The sequence below is a fragment of the Tursiops truncatus genome, chromosome 11 (assembly GCF_011762595.2).
Source record: "Tursiops truncatus isolate mTurTru1 chromosome 11, mTurTru1.mat.Y, whole genome shotgun sequence".
Lineage (NCBI taxonomy): Eukaryota > Metazoa > Chordata > Mammalia > Artiodactyla > Delphinidae > Tursiops > Tursiops truncatus.
The window spans coordinates 7,804,076-7,819,022 of record NC_047044.1 but is presented as its reverse complement, the minus strand read 5'-3'; the positions used below and the strand labels follow the sequence as shown (position 1 = coordinate 7,819,022).

The window sequence follows — 14,947 nt, the reverse complement described above, 5'->3', positions numbered from 1 at the left end:
GCCCTTTCGAACGTTTCCACCCGGCTCGCTCACTTCGGCCCAGCCCCGCCCGGCCCCGCCCCAGACGCTCGGGCCACCGCCTCCTCTCCGCCAACGCTGGGTAGGTGGGGGGTGGGGGAGGACAGCGCCAGCGCCTTTAAGAGGCGTGGCCACATGCTCCGCCCCCACCTGCCCCTCGCGCGCCAGTGAGGGGTGGGGCGCGGGAGGAGGTGCCGGGGAGGGAGGGGGAGCGAGGCTTGCGCTGACGCGCAGGCGCAGTAGCCGGGCGACGGAGCGTGTGTTTCCAAAATGGCGGCAGCGATGGATGTGGATACCCCGAGCGGCACGAACAGCGGCGCGGGCAAGAAGCGCTTTGAAGTGAAAAAGGTTGGGTCTCGCCAGCGCCTTCCTCAGGGAAGCTAGAGAGGCGTGGATCTGGCTGGCAGGCCCGAGGATGGCCAAGGCGCGGAGGAAAGGGCTTCATTTCAGGGCGTTCCTGGGACAGGGTACCACGAAAGGAAGCCGGTGGGCGGGTTTTAGGGTTGATCGGCGTGACTGCCGCCCACTGTCAGTTGCAGTATTGGTTTCGTTAGGAAGCTGAGGGGCCAATCACGGAGGTGCTTATTGAGATACGCGGGATTGCGACTTGGCTGCAGGAGCCAAGCGCCTGAGCTGTCACTGGAGTGGTGGAGGGGTGGGGAAGGAGAGGGTGGGGTGGGAGGAAGGGGGAGTCGGAGTGCTGCGGTGGATGGAGGATGGGGCGGTGTGGCGAAAGCCGGGAACCTGAGGTCCTACCGCTTTGGAGGCCTCTGAGGACCCGGGCTGGCGATCTCCGTGCCCCGCCCCTGTCCGAAGCTTGGGGTCCCTCTGAGGGACCCCGACCCGGTCCTCGCCTAATCGAGGCCTCCATTAGCCCTCTCTGGTCCTCGACCCTGCCGAGTTAAAGTGTCTCGAGTGTAACTCTTGGCTCTTCTGAGAGGTCTGTTGGTTTGTCACACAGCTGCCCCAGTCCTGTGGTCATATTCAGAATCCCGCTGTCCAAAAAAAAAAGAAACATGGTGGAATTTGTTAAAAAGAAAATGCGAGCCCAAATCTTGTGTCATTTAGGCAGGGTTGAGTACTAGTTGCGAACGACCTGGTAAAAGTGGGAAAGCAGAAATGTGGGACGTGTCTTTTTGCATGAAATGCCTTATAGTTGTTTGCCAGCAGTTGGGGAGAAAAGTGCCGATTCCCACCCAAGATAAAACAGATCTGTACAAAATGAAGACCTGAAATAGGGAAGATGTTATTCCTGGAACATCTGGCTAAACCCTGACAATATTCCCCCTCCTAGTGCTTTTTGGCGTTTCATTGTGGGCCCTGCATGCTCAGTTACAGCCAGCAGCCATGTTGAAGAATAGAAGTAGGATTTTTTTCCTCCAAGTTGAAGCTGTAGGGTGAAAAGTGCTGAAGAAGTTACTAGACACTGAGAATTAGGCTTGAAAGAGATGAAGGTTTGAGAAGTAGCACCAAATTCGTGGATGAAAGGGAGTTTGGGAATATTTATAATTGCAGAAGCCAGAGGGTTGAGTTACTTAAATACTACTTTTAGATAAATTCTTATGGAAATTATCTTAACTGAATATAACAGTTTGAGCATGTAAAAGTTGAAAACAGTTTATTTGATGATAGGAACTAAACAAAATTCTGGTGAATTTTAGAGTTTGTTGTGCAGTTATCTTGTAAGATTTAAGTGATGACCTTGTTCTGAGTATTGACACTGCGTAGTTATCCAGCTTATCCCACGATTACCCGTTTTATGATCCAGTCATCATCTTAGTTCATTGTGTTCCTTGTTTTCGACCTCCCCATTCCTGCTTCCAAAGTCTCCTTGAAGAGCAGATATTTGTTTTTGCAGAAATTGAGCTCTTCTGCAACTGCCAGGAGAACCTGCACAGTAATTCAATTTTGTGATTATTAGACCTAAAACAGGCACTTATAAATTATTCCTGATTTGTTTGCATTGATATGGCTGACTAAACTGTAGGAAAAAATAAAATTAAAAGATGACATTCATTTCTGTATTTATATACTCAACTGTTTGGAGAATGGGTGAGCGTACGTGTAACCTACTCTTGCTGTCTGATATAATAAATAAGAATAATGTAACCTCTAGAAGCTCTTTTGTTTAGTGGTCCTTGTGGCCAAAAAGATGATAACTGGAGCATGAAATCCTAGTAGAGTGTCGTGTGTGTGTTCTGTGTGTGTCTATGCTTGTGTTACAAGGAGAGTAGAGTGCATTGTTCCCCCTTTCTCTCTTTGCAGTGGAATGCGGTAGCCCTCTGGGCCTGGGATATTGTGGTTGATAACTGTGCCATCTGCCGGAACCACATTATGGATCTTTGTAAGTAATTGGAGGAGGATGGGAGGAAGTTGAGAAGGTTACAGAGATTGCGGCCATCCTGATGTGACCAGTTTTCTTCTTCCCAAGGAGATTTAAAGTACAGTCAGAGCACTTGGGGTCTTGTGCATCTGGACCATTGGTGTGTTTGAAATAAAGTAGTTTTTTATGATGTCCTGCAGGCATACCCCTCTCTCAGAATAAATCTACTCAATCTAAAGATGGCAAGGCCACATTTAGAATGAATTGTGGACACAGAGGTACTATTGATTATATCCTCTCTGTTTCCCATCTTGTAACCAGACTCAAAGGCAAAAATAGTGAAAGAAAGAAAAAGAACTTTGAGCTAAAATGTTCTGTTAGAGCTAGTTTTTGCTGGGGATTTATGAAGAAAAGAAACCTGAGTATGGATTTTCAGTGTTAGCCCAAGTGTAGTTAAGGGGACATCTAAATAGGCAGTTAATTGCTCTAAAGAAATTTAATTTAAATTTCCACATATTGCATTACACACAGTGGTCAACACATAGTGGACTTAGTATCCTTGTACTAATAGGGGCAAGAATGTTGATCACACCAGGGACAGTCACTATTCATTCAGGTACTAAAATGGTTTGTTATTGAGATCAGGAATAGGGCAAAGAAATTGCAACTTTCTCGAATTGAAATTATAACTTATTTTTTAAATGACTTACCTGCCTCCTCAACTTTATCTTGAGCCACTCTCCTGCATACTCTGGTGGTTCCTCTGACTTTCTTTCCATTCTTCAAGTGTCCATGCTCTTGTTTAGAGCCCTTACATATCCTGTTCCCTCTGCTGAAATGTTCTTCACCTCTTCTCCCCCATCTTTGTCTAATGCAACACTGTCTAATCTAAATGTAAGCCTCAATTGTGAGCACATACGTAATTTAAAGTTTTCTAGTACTCATATTAACAAAGTTAAAAGAAACAGATGATTTGTATTTTATTTATCCTACTATATCCAAAATATTTTTATTTCAACATGTAATCAACATTTTAAAGTGAAATATTTTACTTTTTTTTTTTTTTTTGTACTAAGTCTTCAAAGTGTATTTCACACTTCCAGAGCATCTCATTTCAGACTAGCCACATTTCAAGTGCTCAATTCTCACATGTGGCCAGTGGCTACTTTATTGGGCAATGTAGAACTAACCCATAGTTGGTCTTCAGATCTCACCTTGAACTTGCTCAAAGATGTTTTCCCTGACCATACTTACATACACACAAACACAAGCTATGCCAGTTCTGTTAAATATTTCCAAGACATCCTATAGTTTTCTTTGTAGCAGTCATTTAATTTAGTTGGTTCTTTATAATTCCATGTTATTTACTGATGTGTTCCTAGCATCTAGCATAGTGTTTTGTACTATAATACTACTATATCTAGTGATAAGCTATAATAGGTTCTCACTAGATATTTGCTCAGTGAATAATAAAAACACAAAATAGACTAGTCTGTGGTCATTGCAACTTGGAAAGCACAAATCAAATATTTTGTGCAGGAAAACAATCATGGCATGTGTTGGTAGTTTACTGCCCTTGATTTCTTTGAGTTTTGACCCTGTTTACCTTTTCACACAACAGTCAAAGCAGATCAGCAGCTACCATGATGTTTAATGTAGAGAGAAGGAACCCATCACAGAAATACACATGCACAGTGTTAAATGTGCTAGGGTGGGGTTTTTGATTACGTGCTTGCCAATTCCTTGTTGTGCATTTTCACAAGGAGTTGTGCCCAGAGAAAATTTTACTTTCTTGGGGCTCTTTTCTGTAATCCTGACTTGTTTTTAACCTCTGTATTTAAGTCATTGTGTGTCTTTCTGGATGCAAGAGAATGCACTTCTTGGGAAGATGGTGACAGACAAAGGCCACTGATATTCTGTCTTCTCTTAGTGTTGAACACTTGAGGGGTCAATGTGGGCTTTTAGTTAGACACCTCCTTTATCATATATTTTAAATGTCAGATGCAGAAGTAGGACGTTGAATTCCTATAACAAACAAAGTATTTTCAAGTCATGTCATGTTCATTTGATGAATATTTATATCCTGGGCATTTTGCAAGGTCTAGGATAAAAGACCTGAGATCAGGTCTTTACCCTTATGGAACATACCCTTCTGTTTATTACAGACACTAAAGAGAAATCTGGTTGCTGCAACTGGGCTTGTCTTCCTTTCAAAAATAGATGAATTATGATGCTTTTAAAAGACACTTTTGGGGCTTCCCTAGTGACGCAGTGGTTGAGAGTCCGCCTGCCGATGCAGGGGACACGGGTTCGTGCCCCGGTCCGGGAAGATCCCACATGCCGCGGAGCGGCTAGGCCTGTGAGCCATGGCCGCTGAGCCTGCGCGTCTGGAGCCTGTGCTCCGCAACGGGAGAGGCCACAACAGTGAGAGGCCCGCAAACCACAAAAAAAAAAAAAAAAAAGACACTTTTGTTAAAGATGAAAATAAGAATCTTGATCTAGCAATGGCCATTTTCTAATAAATTCTGGTCTGGCATTAAATGAATAATTGTATACAGAGCCGTAAATAAATGAGTGATTATGGCTGTGCTCCAGTTGAACTCACCTACAAAGCATTCTTGGTCTGAAGACTTCCTCTTTGGAATCCAAATTGTTACTACCTGTCCTACTATAGCTTCATACTTATTTTGCATTGCCCTATTTCTTGGTTCTTTTAGAGAACACCATCTGCTAGGTGTAATTTTCTCCATTGCCTCAGGTAATCTTGTTCCAGATGAAGGGGGCATCCAGAAGTGCTTAGACCCAGCCTCTGCCCCTAAGTTAGTCTTTTCCTGAAACCACAGGTCCATCAATATTTTCAAAGTGTGAAATCTCTTCACTTCCAAGAAGAAGCCATTGCTTCCTTAGCAGTCCTCTGGTTGTAATGCTCTTGTATTTAAGTATAAAAGTCCTCAAGCTTTATAAGTCACATGAAATCAACTTCTGCCTTTGCACACCTGTTGTGTGCTGCCTTTCTGTCTGTTCTAGGCTGACAGAGAACAATTCCTTCCCCTGTTTAAACAAATGACTAAACCCCAATGCTCAGCCTCTGGGCCAAAAGCTTGAAAACATTTTATCTTTGAGGACATTTTACACTTGTATTTAGTAATTTTTCATGCCTTATCCCCTTTTATCTGACGTTCTGTATTGCAATCCTATTTCTGATCTTTTTTTATTGTTATTAAAGTGTAGTTGATTTACAATATTATATTAATTTCAGGTGTACAGCGTAGTGATTGAACGCTTTTATAGATTATACTCCCTTTACGGTTGTTATAAAATATTTCCTGTATTCCCTGTGCTGTACAATATATTTTTGTTCTTTGTTAGGAGTTTTCTGATAAGAAAAAATGTATATTTGGCCCCCATTCTCTCTATTTATAGAAGTATTTTTTGTTTGCTTATTCAGATACTGAAAGCCTAGTTTGCACTAGGCATAGAACGACAGCCCCTTAAAAATACGTAGACCTAGAAAAATTTAAACATGATAATGTACCTTGAAACAGTTTCATTATTTACTTAAATAATAATTGTGCCTCTTGCTTAGCTAATTTCTTAATACATAGTCCTCATCTAGGTGAGATGATGCAACTTGAAGGACATCAGATTTTATCTTCTCTGCCATCTCTTTGAATAGGGTGCATTCACAGCCCCCATACATTCTTGAATATATGGCATAGGCCCTAGATTCTCCACTTTTATCAGAAGGAAGACCAGTTATTCTCTTTGTAGTGTGAATCTGGGTAGCATAAGCAACTTCTGTGAGTTCAGATCCTTTGCCTTTCATATTTTTGAAGGGTGGGGGAAAGAACATTATGGTATATCTCTTCCCCTAAGACCAAATGTATGCATTAACATCTCAGCATTACTTTCATACAATGTTAGTATTTTCCGCCTATGGAAGTTTGAAGTAATTGTCTCATTAAATAGTCTTTCCTGAAGCTTTTTGTTCTTCAGAAGGGAGACTCCATTTAGTTACCACCTTCAGAGAAAGCAAATTACACATTAGTAATTCTTGTTCGTTGAATATTTATCCCCAATAGAGCTTTACTCATCCTTTCTGGATCTCAGTCAGATTTTTTATTCTATTTAAGTTCCCTCCCTTCCCCCTCTATGAAATTGATATTTGGATACATTTGCAGCAATTTGCTCCATTCACCAGTGAGAATCACCTCAGGGGCAATAAGTGTCACTTAAGTGGTAGCCCTGAGTCTCCTCTAACCCGTTGGCCTCACAGATCTGCTGTGTTGACGGTGTTTTAAGGACTTAAGTTTTGACGTCCTCATGCAAAGCGTACACTGCTCTTCGCCACAGGCCTCTTCACCCCCTTTTACTTGCTCTCTCCCAGCTCCATATGTCTGCCTGACTCCTTTAGGGACTAGAGCTTGTCCCCCAGCTAGGCTTTCATGTGGCAAACCTGGGTGTTGTAAGGGCCTGAGAGGAAGCATTCACCAAGAATAGAGATGCCAGTTCTCAGAACAGTAAGAGTTATGAGGTGGCTTTAAGAATTTAGTAAATTTACCAGATTAGGAGGAATCACTGTCATTTGGACAAGTCAGGTTATGTTCAGAGTTTAAAAGTACTCTTTCCTTCGTTACTCTGTTTTTGAACAAGGGGAGGGATTCATTGCAAAGCATGCTGTTAAGTCATATCTCTGCCTTCTCTATTCTTCACCCCTTTCCACATTCATTAAAAAACAATTATGACTAATTAACCACTTGAGATTTTGTTCATGTTTATGCCATCACCACCACCCCCCACCCCCCACCCCCAGTCGTGTCATCGTGTAATCGTGCAGGTAGGGCAGCTGTAGGTGAAAAGGTTGTTGCCAGGGTCCAGTGCTGTCTGCTCTTGTTCCCACAGGCATAGAGTGTCAAGCCAACCAGGCGTCTGCTACTTCTGAAGAGTGCACCGTTGCGTGGGGCGTCTGTAACGTAAGGAAACATCTTTCCCTATCAGCATGGCTTGTACACATAGTACCACTTTTCCTGCTTTGCCAGTCTTGAAACTAACTAGGAAAAAAATGACTAGCCCACTTTTCTCCCAAAAGGTACACAAATACTAAAAAAAAAAAAAAAAGATTTAAAAGCATTGTACTGTTCACCTGTTATAGGGTTAAAGTTATTAGTTATTGCAGAGACAATAGTTTGTCTTAATTATAAAGTGTACCAACTTTTGTCAGCAACATTTTGGGGATTCATCTTTGGGAATTGCCTTCAAAGCCTATGGTACAGTCTTTGGAATATTCTGTTAGTGGAAATCTTTACTTTCGTAACACATTTTTAAAAGGCTAGGTGTCTTGTGGAACTAAGGTGAATAAATTGAGTGTCCGTGTGTGTGTGTGTGTGTGTGTGTGTGTGTGTGTGTGTGTGTGTTTGTGTGTGTTTTAGGTGTGGCAAATGTACTAAGTTAGGATTTGGGTTTTTTTTTAATGTGGCTCATGCCAGAAATGTTTTGTACAGCATCTCTGGACTGAATGTACGGCCTTCCAGGGAGTGACAGCTGTGAAGGATAATAGACATCAAATATGTTATTTCCAGCACGTGTTAAAAATTCATCCTTATAGACATGTAGTCCCCGTCATAGGAGCTAAAATTGTCCTGTCCGGGCGTCCTGTGCCCAGGGATCAGAGGGCTCCCAGCATGACACAGGCCTAAGAAGTCAGACTCTGGAGTCAGACCATCATTCCCTGTCTCTGGGACTTGCTAGGTGACTTTGGGCAAAGTATTGGCCTCTCTAAGCCTCGTATGAAATGGAGGTGATAGTAGATTGCATAGTGTCACAGTCACGATGAAGTGATTTTATGTTAAAAAGTGCTTAGAGGAGTTGGGGTTTTTTTGGGACATGAGCCACCCATCTCTTTGCATGCCCCTGCAGTAAACCTTTCTCTGCTCAAAAAAAAAAACTGCTTAGAACACCTCCTGCATGCAGTAAGCGTCTTTGTTAATAGATATAAATAAATAAAATTTGGGGTGGCTGTAGTTCCTGAAGAGAGAGCTATCAGTACTTTTCTCCCTCGGGTTGAGGCTCTTCTCCTAGCCCACACCTTGTGGGGCACCTTCTCCATGCTGTTGGGGCCCTTTGACAGTTTCACAGTAGCCTCTGGCCAAGGGACAGTGTTTATCATTTATGGGGATAAAGAATAAAGCTTATCGGGCTCTTTGCTCTCCCTGGCATCCAGGCGTATACTAAGAACCTTGTCACTTTGTGGTGGAAGGAAAAGGAGTGAGCTCCTCCTTAAATTCAGCTCAGGAGAGTCGAGCTCAGAGAGCCTGCCACCAAGAAGAGCCAGCAGGTGTGCCTGAAACCTTTGGACTAGTCCCAGGTTCTAGTGCTGGGTCTCCTACTAACCTGCTCTATGAATTAGGCAAGTCACTTAACTCTTCTGGTTATGCAGACAGTTTCCTGTCTATAAAATGAAGATAGTAATAGCCGTCATGCTTGCTTGCCTGGGTTGCTGGAGGCTCCAGTGAGGTAATAGATGTTTACAGACTGCCTGCAAAGTGTGAAGCACCAGGCAGTGTATTTTGAGACTGCTCAGTGTACTCATCAATATGTCTTAGATGGTTAACAGGAAGAAAGCTGGGAACAGGGGCATTCAGGGATGCTGTCACCAGCCCTGCAGCCTCATTTGCAGCCCGTCTTTCCCTCTGTCTTCGGAGGTGGCTGGGGAGTACAGGACCCTGTACTGCTGCAAGGTGCCTAACGGGGCAGCTGGGAGGTGGAGAAGGGTGTCCTGAACGCCCTTAGGTGAGCCTGTCACCACCGCCTGGGGATTGAGAAAAATGCCTCCGCTTGCTGCCTTTTGGAAATTTTGTTTTTTCTCTTTTTCAGAAATAATGAGTTGTGTGAGCGTCAGGAGGAAAGGGATCTTGCAAAGGGCCACTGCTCTGGGAGAGTGTTTGTCCTGTTGAGTAGCCCCAGTGCACCAGCCGTGGACTCTAGTGTTTGTCACAGAATTCTCTTTCTGTCTTTGTGCAAAGACAGTTCACAAATGATAATCCACATTGTGATCCTTAAGTTCCATGCATGTTTGGGGGGACACGCTGACCAGAGTTCAGGGCTGTTACTAAGCCAAGCCTGCCAAGGCTTTCATGGTGTGTTGGGGTGTCAGCACTTCTCCCCTGCCCCCACTCAGCCGACCCGTCATGGCTCAGGTGAGGAGACTCTTGTTGTTCCGTCCGCGTTCGCTGCTCACACGAGCAGGGGCAGAGGATAAACATCCATTACAGAGGTGCTGTGGTTAGCGTCTGCACGTCATTAACGTACCAAAAAGCTGCACACGGACTTTCCTTCTCCCCATATCCGAAGGCCAACTCCTCGCTCCCTGTACCAGTAGTCTTGGTACTTTTGCCCTTTTACTTCCTGTCTTGATCACGGAATAAGCCCTTCGACGCTCTTTCAGCTGTTTGCGTGCAGTGTGCCCATCGTAATACTTCCTTTTACCCTAAGTTTTTATCTCATTCCTTTTTAAGACACAGTCTCTCACCCACTAAAGGCTCACTGAGTACCAGGCTGTTGTCATATCAATACACCTATAAACAAATGGGGAAATAAAGTCCTTTGGAAAGAGTTGAGCTGCGTGTGGAAGGTCGGGGAAGTGCCCCTCTCAGCTCTGGGTGATGTCAGGGATGGCGCACTACCTGCACTGAATAGATGCCTCTGCTCCTGGGGTTCCCTTCTCCAAGGTGGGGAGGGCAGCTGGGTCCCAAGAAGGGGGAATGTTTGAAATCCACGTGTGATCAAGGGCCTCCCTGCGTGAGCCCCAGTAGAGTAAGCCCCCCCTACAGGCCGCATAGGACCAGGAAGCCCCACTCCATCTTCCCTTAGGGAAAGAGAGCTCACTGCTAGAACACTGCTATGCTTCCTAAATGCACTCTTCCCTTTGTAGGAATGACGTTTCTGACATGTTTCACTGGACTTAGCCTCGTACCTAACCAAGGTGTAACCCGTTGTTGACCTTTTGTCTCCCGTTGTGTGTTGCCTTCCATCACTCTTCTCCAGCCCCTGTGTGTAACTACCCCACTGCCCTTGAGATGTATTGTCATCAGAGAGCTGAGCCTTCACAGGATTATTTTTAATAAAATGTATCTTTTCTTCCAGCATGCTTTTCACTTCCACTGCATCTCCCGCTGGCTCAAAACACGGCAGGTGTGTCCGTTGGACAACAGAGAGTGGGAATTCCAAAAGTAGGTGTCTCTGGATGTTTTGACGTTTTAAGGTTGGGCTTTGTGGTCAGTATCATTCTTGGACTCACGTCAAGCTGGAGGGTGCACAGTCTTAGAAAATGGAGACATGGAACATGCCTTGTTTTCATAAACTAGCTTTTGGTTAGTTAGACAAGGACTCATCTATGTGGAAAATGCATAGGTGAATCCACATTAGAAGCTTGCAGCCTAGAGTTTCCCAACTATCCAGGTTCTATGAAAGTAGAAAATGTAAGAATTTGCAAACTATTAAATATTTCCAAAATCACATCAGTAATAAGGCTCCAGAGGCTAACTAATGTCAGGTGTCTTTGCTTTGGGCTAGAATTATATCCACCTATCATGTTTCATTGGTTTTATCTCATGCTGATTAATTCTGATACAGCGTTTATGGCTATCTCAACTAAATCATTATTGTTGTGGCTGTTAGTAGTATGTAAATAAAACATGACATGTAAATTTTCAGAAATTCAAGTGGTCAAAGGGTTTACCACAAAAGATGAGTCTCACCTTGTTCTCCTCATCTCTTTCCTGGAGGTGGCCGTCAGCAACAGCTTCTTAGTGGCGTTCCCGAGTGTCCCCGTATATGTACTTGAATGTATTTGGATATATATGTAGAATTTTTTATATCTGTAGTAGTAATTCCTAAAAGAGGAATTTCTGATTAAAGAGTATGTATGTTTTTATTTTTGATAGTGTCAGATTTTCCTTTCCCAAGAATATGTGCTAATTCACAGTCCCTACAAACAGTGAAGCAGGAGGCTCCATTCTCCATTTCTTGCCAATGTTCTGTTACCAAACTTTTCCATCTTAGCTACTGACAGGTGAAAATTAGTATTCAATTGCATTTTTAAAACTTTTCAGTGAAATTGGGCTACTCTTTATATATTTTTATGCCTATTATATTTTTGTGTGAAACGCTCTTTTATCTGTTGAATTTTCAGTCATTTTCTTGATCAAATTTTTAATGAAAAGGGAGATTTTTACTTAAATATGAGTTTTGACTAGCAGAATATTCTTATGTTTAAAAACCAATAAATAGGGTTCTTTAGTTTGTGAAATGTTTACAAATCACTTATTGGTACAGTTATTTTGTTTTTAGACTTGATTATTTATTTTGGTAAAGAATTTTGAAAGTCTTGTGAAATGCATGTTCATTTTTTAAGAAACCTGCCAAATAACTCAATATCTTCATACCGTCACATTCCTTTCAGCAAAGTATATGCTAAGTAATGTGTAAGATATAAAAATGTGTGAGACAGTCCTTCGCTGTCCTTGGGGAGCTTGCATTCTGAGTGGAGCCATGACATGACAAGTAATACATGTCAAGGCAGAAGCACTGTTCTAAGTTCTCAAGAGGCCTTTGTAATTGGCTCTGCCCTGGAGCAGGCTCCAGGTTCCGTCTTGGACCAAAACTGTCTCATGTAGCCCATTACATGTGCCTGGGGCTGAGCCTAAGAAGTGGGGGGTGTACAGAACCCTCCTGTTGGGCTTTGACACTGTCACTGTATCCAGCTGGTGACTTTGCCTGGCCATGGTTATCAGTGCACTGGGAAAACAAATTCATAAGAAGCAATTTGCAGCATGCTTAAATCTGATGGACAACTTCTGGGTTATTCTCCAGCCCTCTAACACACACTGGAGCTCTACCCTATGAGGACTTTTTTGGACAGTATTTAAGTGAATTTCTTACGTGAAGTGCTTAAAGAATCTAGTACCCCTTCAGGATGATGGAAGCAGTGATGCAGAGTTCTAGTGCCCTGGTTTCCATCCATATAACAAAATATTTTAATCAGAGGTGAACTGCCCACAAAGAACCACGACAAAAGATTATTAAGTAAGATAATAATGAAGGATTTTTTGTTCACAAAATCCATTTAGGGACTTGCCTGGCGGTCCAGTGGCTAAGACTCCATGCTCCCAATGCAGGGGGCCTGGGTTTGATCCCTGGTCAGGGAACTAGATCCCACATGCCGCAACTAAGAGTTTGCGTGCCACAGGTAAAGATTCCACACGCGGCAATGAAGACCCTGTGTGCCGCAACTAAGACCTGCTGCAGACGAGTGAATAATAAATAAATAAATACTTTTTTAAAAAAGGAGAAAAGAAATCCATTTATATGTGGAAGAAATTTCCTGCCCTTGTTTGTAATCTTGCTAGAGCCAACTTTTGGCTTCTGGGGAAATCAGAAAGGACCTGAGATCCATACCTAGTTTCTCTCCACAGTTCTCTTTCTGCAGTGCTGAGTGGACTCAGGGCTATAATTGGAACTGGTGATAGATTTTGAAATTGAAGGCTGTTCAGTCACTGGTTTCTGTATTTGCCTTACCCTAAACTTGCCTGAGGACTGGAGTTGAGGTGAAGAGGCCACCACAGGTAGGGGAGGCCAAGAGTTCATGCTGTCTGAGCCCCTGCCTGGGGCAAACAGGTGGAGCTCCCTTTCACAAGCACTTCTCCCTCTCGCCTCCCTGTTACTGCCTGGTGTCTGCCTGGTAGCTGGAAGGAGTCAGGTGGGTGCAGCTGAGTCCGTGGTGAGGCGGGACCGTCATAAGAAGGGGGTGATAAGTAAGATGTTATAGGGGCCGGTAAGATGAAAGGGGCAGAGACCAGGGTCGTAACCCGGTCTTGGCACACACTTGTGGTCACTTACTTCTTTTCAAAGTTTTAACCAGGTTTGCGGATATATTTAAGCAGGTTTTATAGTCTCAAAACAGGAAATTACCAAGGAATTAATTAAATAATTTACCTTGTCTTTCAGGTATGGGCACTAGAAAAAGAGAATTGTTCCGTCAAGCTCAACTGTATCATTAGCCACTTAATGACTTGCCCTCCTGTTACTTAATTATAAATTAGGTAGAACTGTTTTTTCTGCTTTGTCTTTTCGGTTTGCTATTCCTGCACCCATATTGTATTCTGTGTCAAATAAAATCCAGTTGGATTCTAGAACAGATGCCGCCTCTTGTGTATGTGAAAAAAGTGAACATAAAAGGACCCCTCTTTCTAGGTTGGAAAGCCAGCTTTTGAAAGTGAGGTGTTTGTTCGTTAGAGCCAGAGCAGAGTCGTCCTGCGAGCATGTCTCTTGGTCATGAGGAAGCCTGGTCCACAGCCCGGCTACTGATGGCAGTGTTGGGCAGGTCGCCTCTCTGCTCCGAGCTCTTCTTCTGTAAAGTGGCTGCCGAGGACTAAATGGCGTCATGTGGGCACAGAAAGAGGCTTTGTGAACTGTTAAGAACGCTATACAAATGTTAACTTTGTGTATGACATGTTGCTTTCTCTTCTTAGTTTAGAAAAGTAAACTTGGAGAAATCTAATAAGTAATCTTGGCTGCCAAAGGTGTAATCTATGAACTCAAGTTGGAAATCGATGTCATTTAAAATTGAATTAACAGGAGAATTCAAGTTTCCTTCCCCACCACCACCCTTTGCAATTTGTTTAAAATGCCTTGGCCATGGAAAGAACTGCCAGGTCTAATACTAATTCAATGGCTATATAGTCTTTAACTGAGAGGCAGGTTAGTTTACTGCAGTGGTTCTCAAAGTGTAGGCTGAGGACTTCCGAGGGTTCCAGAAACCCTTTCAGCAGGTTCACAAAGTTCCTTTTCCGACTGCATGACTGTACGAGGCCAGCTTTTCTTTATATCCTTCAACCAAAGCAACATATTGAGTGAAGAAGCAGAGGTGAGAACCCAGCTGTCTTCTACTAAGTCGGATATAAAAGAGATTTGCAAAAATGTAAAACAATGCCACTCTTCTAATTTTTTGTTTTGAAAAATAGTTACTTTTAATAAAGATTTTTACGTTAACATGTGACGGGTTTTTGTTCTTTTAAAATCTTTTAAATTTCTCGGTCTGATTTCCATTGTAGTAAATAGATATAACCCACACCAAATCTCTTTGGGGTCTTCAACTTTTAAGATCATAAAGGGACCCTGAGACTAAAAAGTTTGAGAACCTCTAGCTTAGTAATTAAGAACTTCGAATTCAAACCTGGATTGAGCCCAGCTTCCCCACTTTGCCACCACACAGAGCAAGTGCTCACGGAGAGGTGGCTGCTGCCATCGCTGTTACTTTAGGGCTTCCACCCTCGGCAGAAATCCGCTCCTTTAAACCCTTTTCAAGTGGCCATTCAAACTGCGTGAATACTTGAGCAGTGAAGAGCACAGCACTTTTCACACAGGTGGCGTTACACGTTTGGAGAGTTCTGCTTGGGTATCCATTGGGACCCTTGGTTGCAGGGTACCCGAATCCAGCTTCTAAGGCATGGGACATTTATGAGAGGGCTATGGAGCTATGTCCTGTAATAAGAGAAAGGGACAGAGAACTAGCTGGACCTAAGAATGAATGAATAGAACTGAGGCATC

General features: G+C 43.2%; 1 protein-coding gene across 2 annotated transcripts; it reads left to right on the top strand.

Annotated features, from left to right (window-relative positions):
• Positions 1-220: 220 nt before the first annotated feature.
• On the top strand, positions 221-14,389 carry RBX1 (ring-box 1). 2 transcript variants are annotated; one of them, XM_033865982.2, is made up of 5 exons: positions 221-366; positions 2,284-2,362; positions 7,244-7,314; positions 10,484-10,569; positions 13,346-14,389. In XM_033865982.2, the coding sequence occupies exons 1-5, from the start codon at positions 289-291 to the stop codon at positions 13,356-13,358; spliced, it is 327 nt and encodes a 108-aa protein (XP_033721873.1). In that variant the 5' UTR covers positions 221-288; the 3' UTR covers positions 13,359-14,389. The 2 variants fall into 2 exon arrangements, with proteins under 2 accessions (XP_033721873.1, XP_019799503.1); XM_019943944.3 differs by lacking the exon at positions 7,244-7,314.
• The last annotated feature ends 558 nt before the right edge of the window (positions 14,390-14,947 follow it).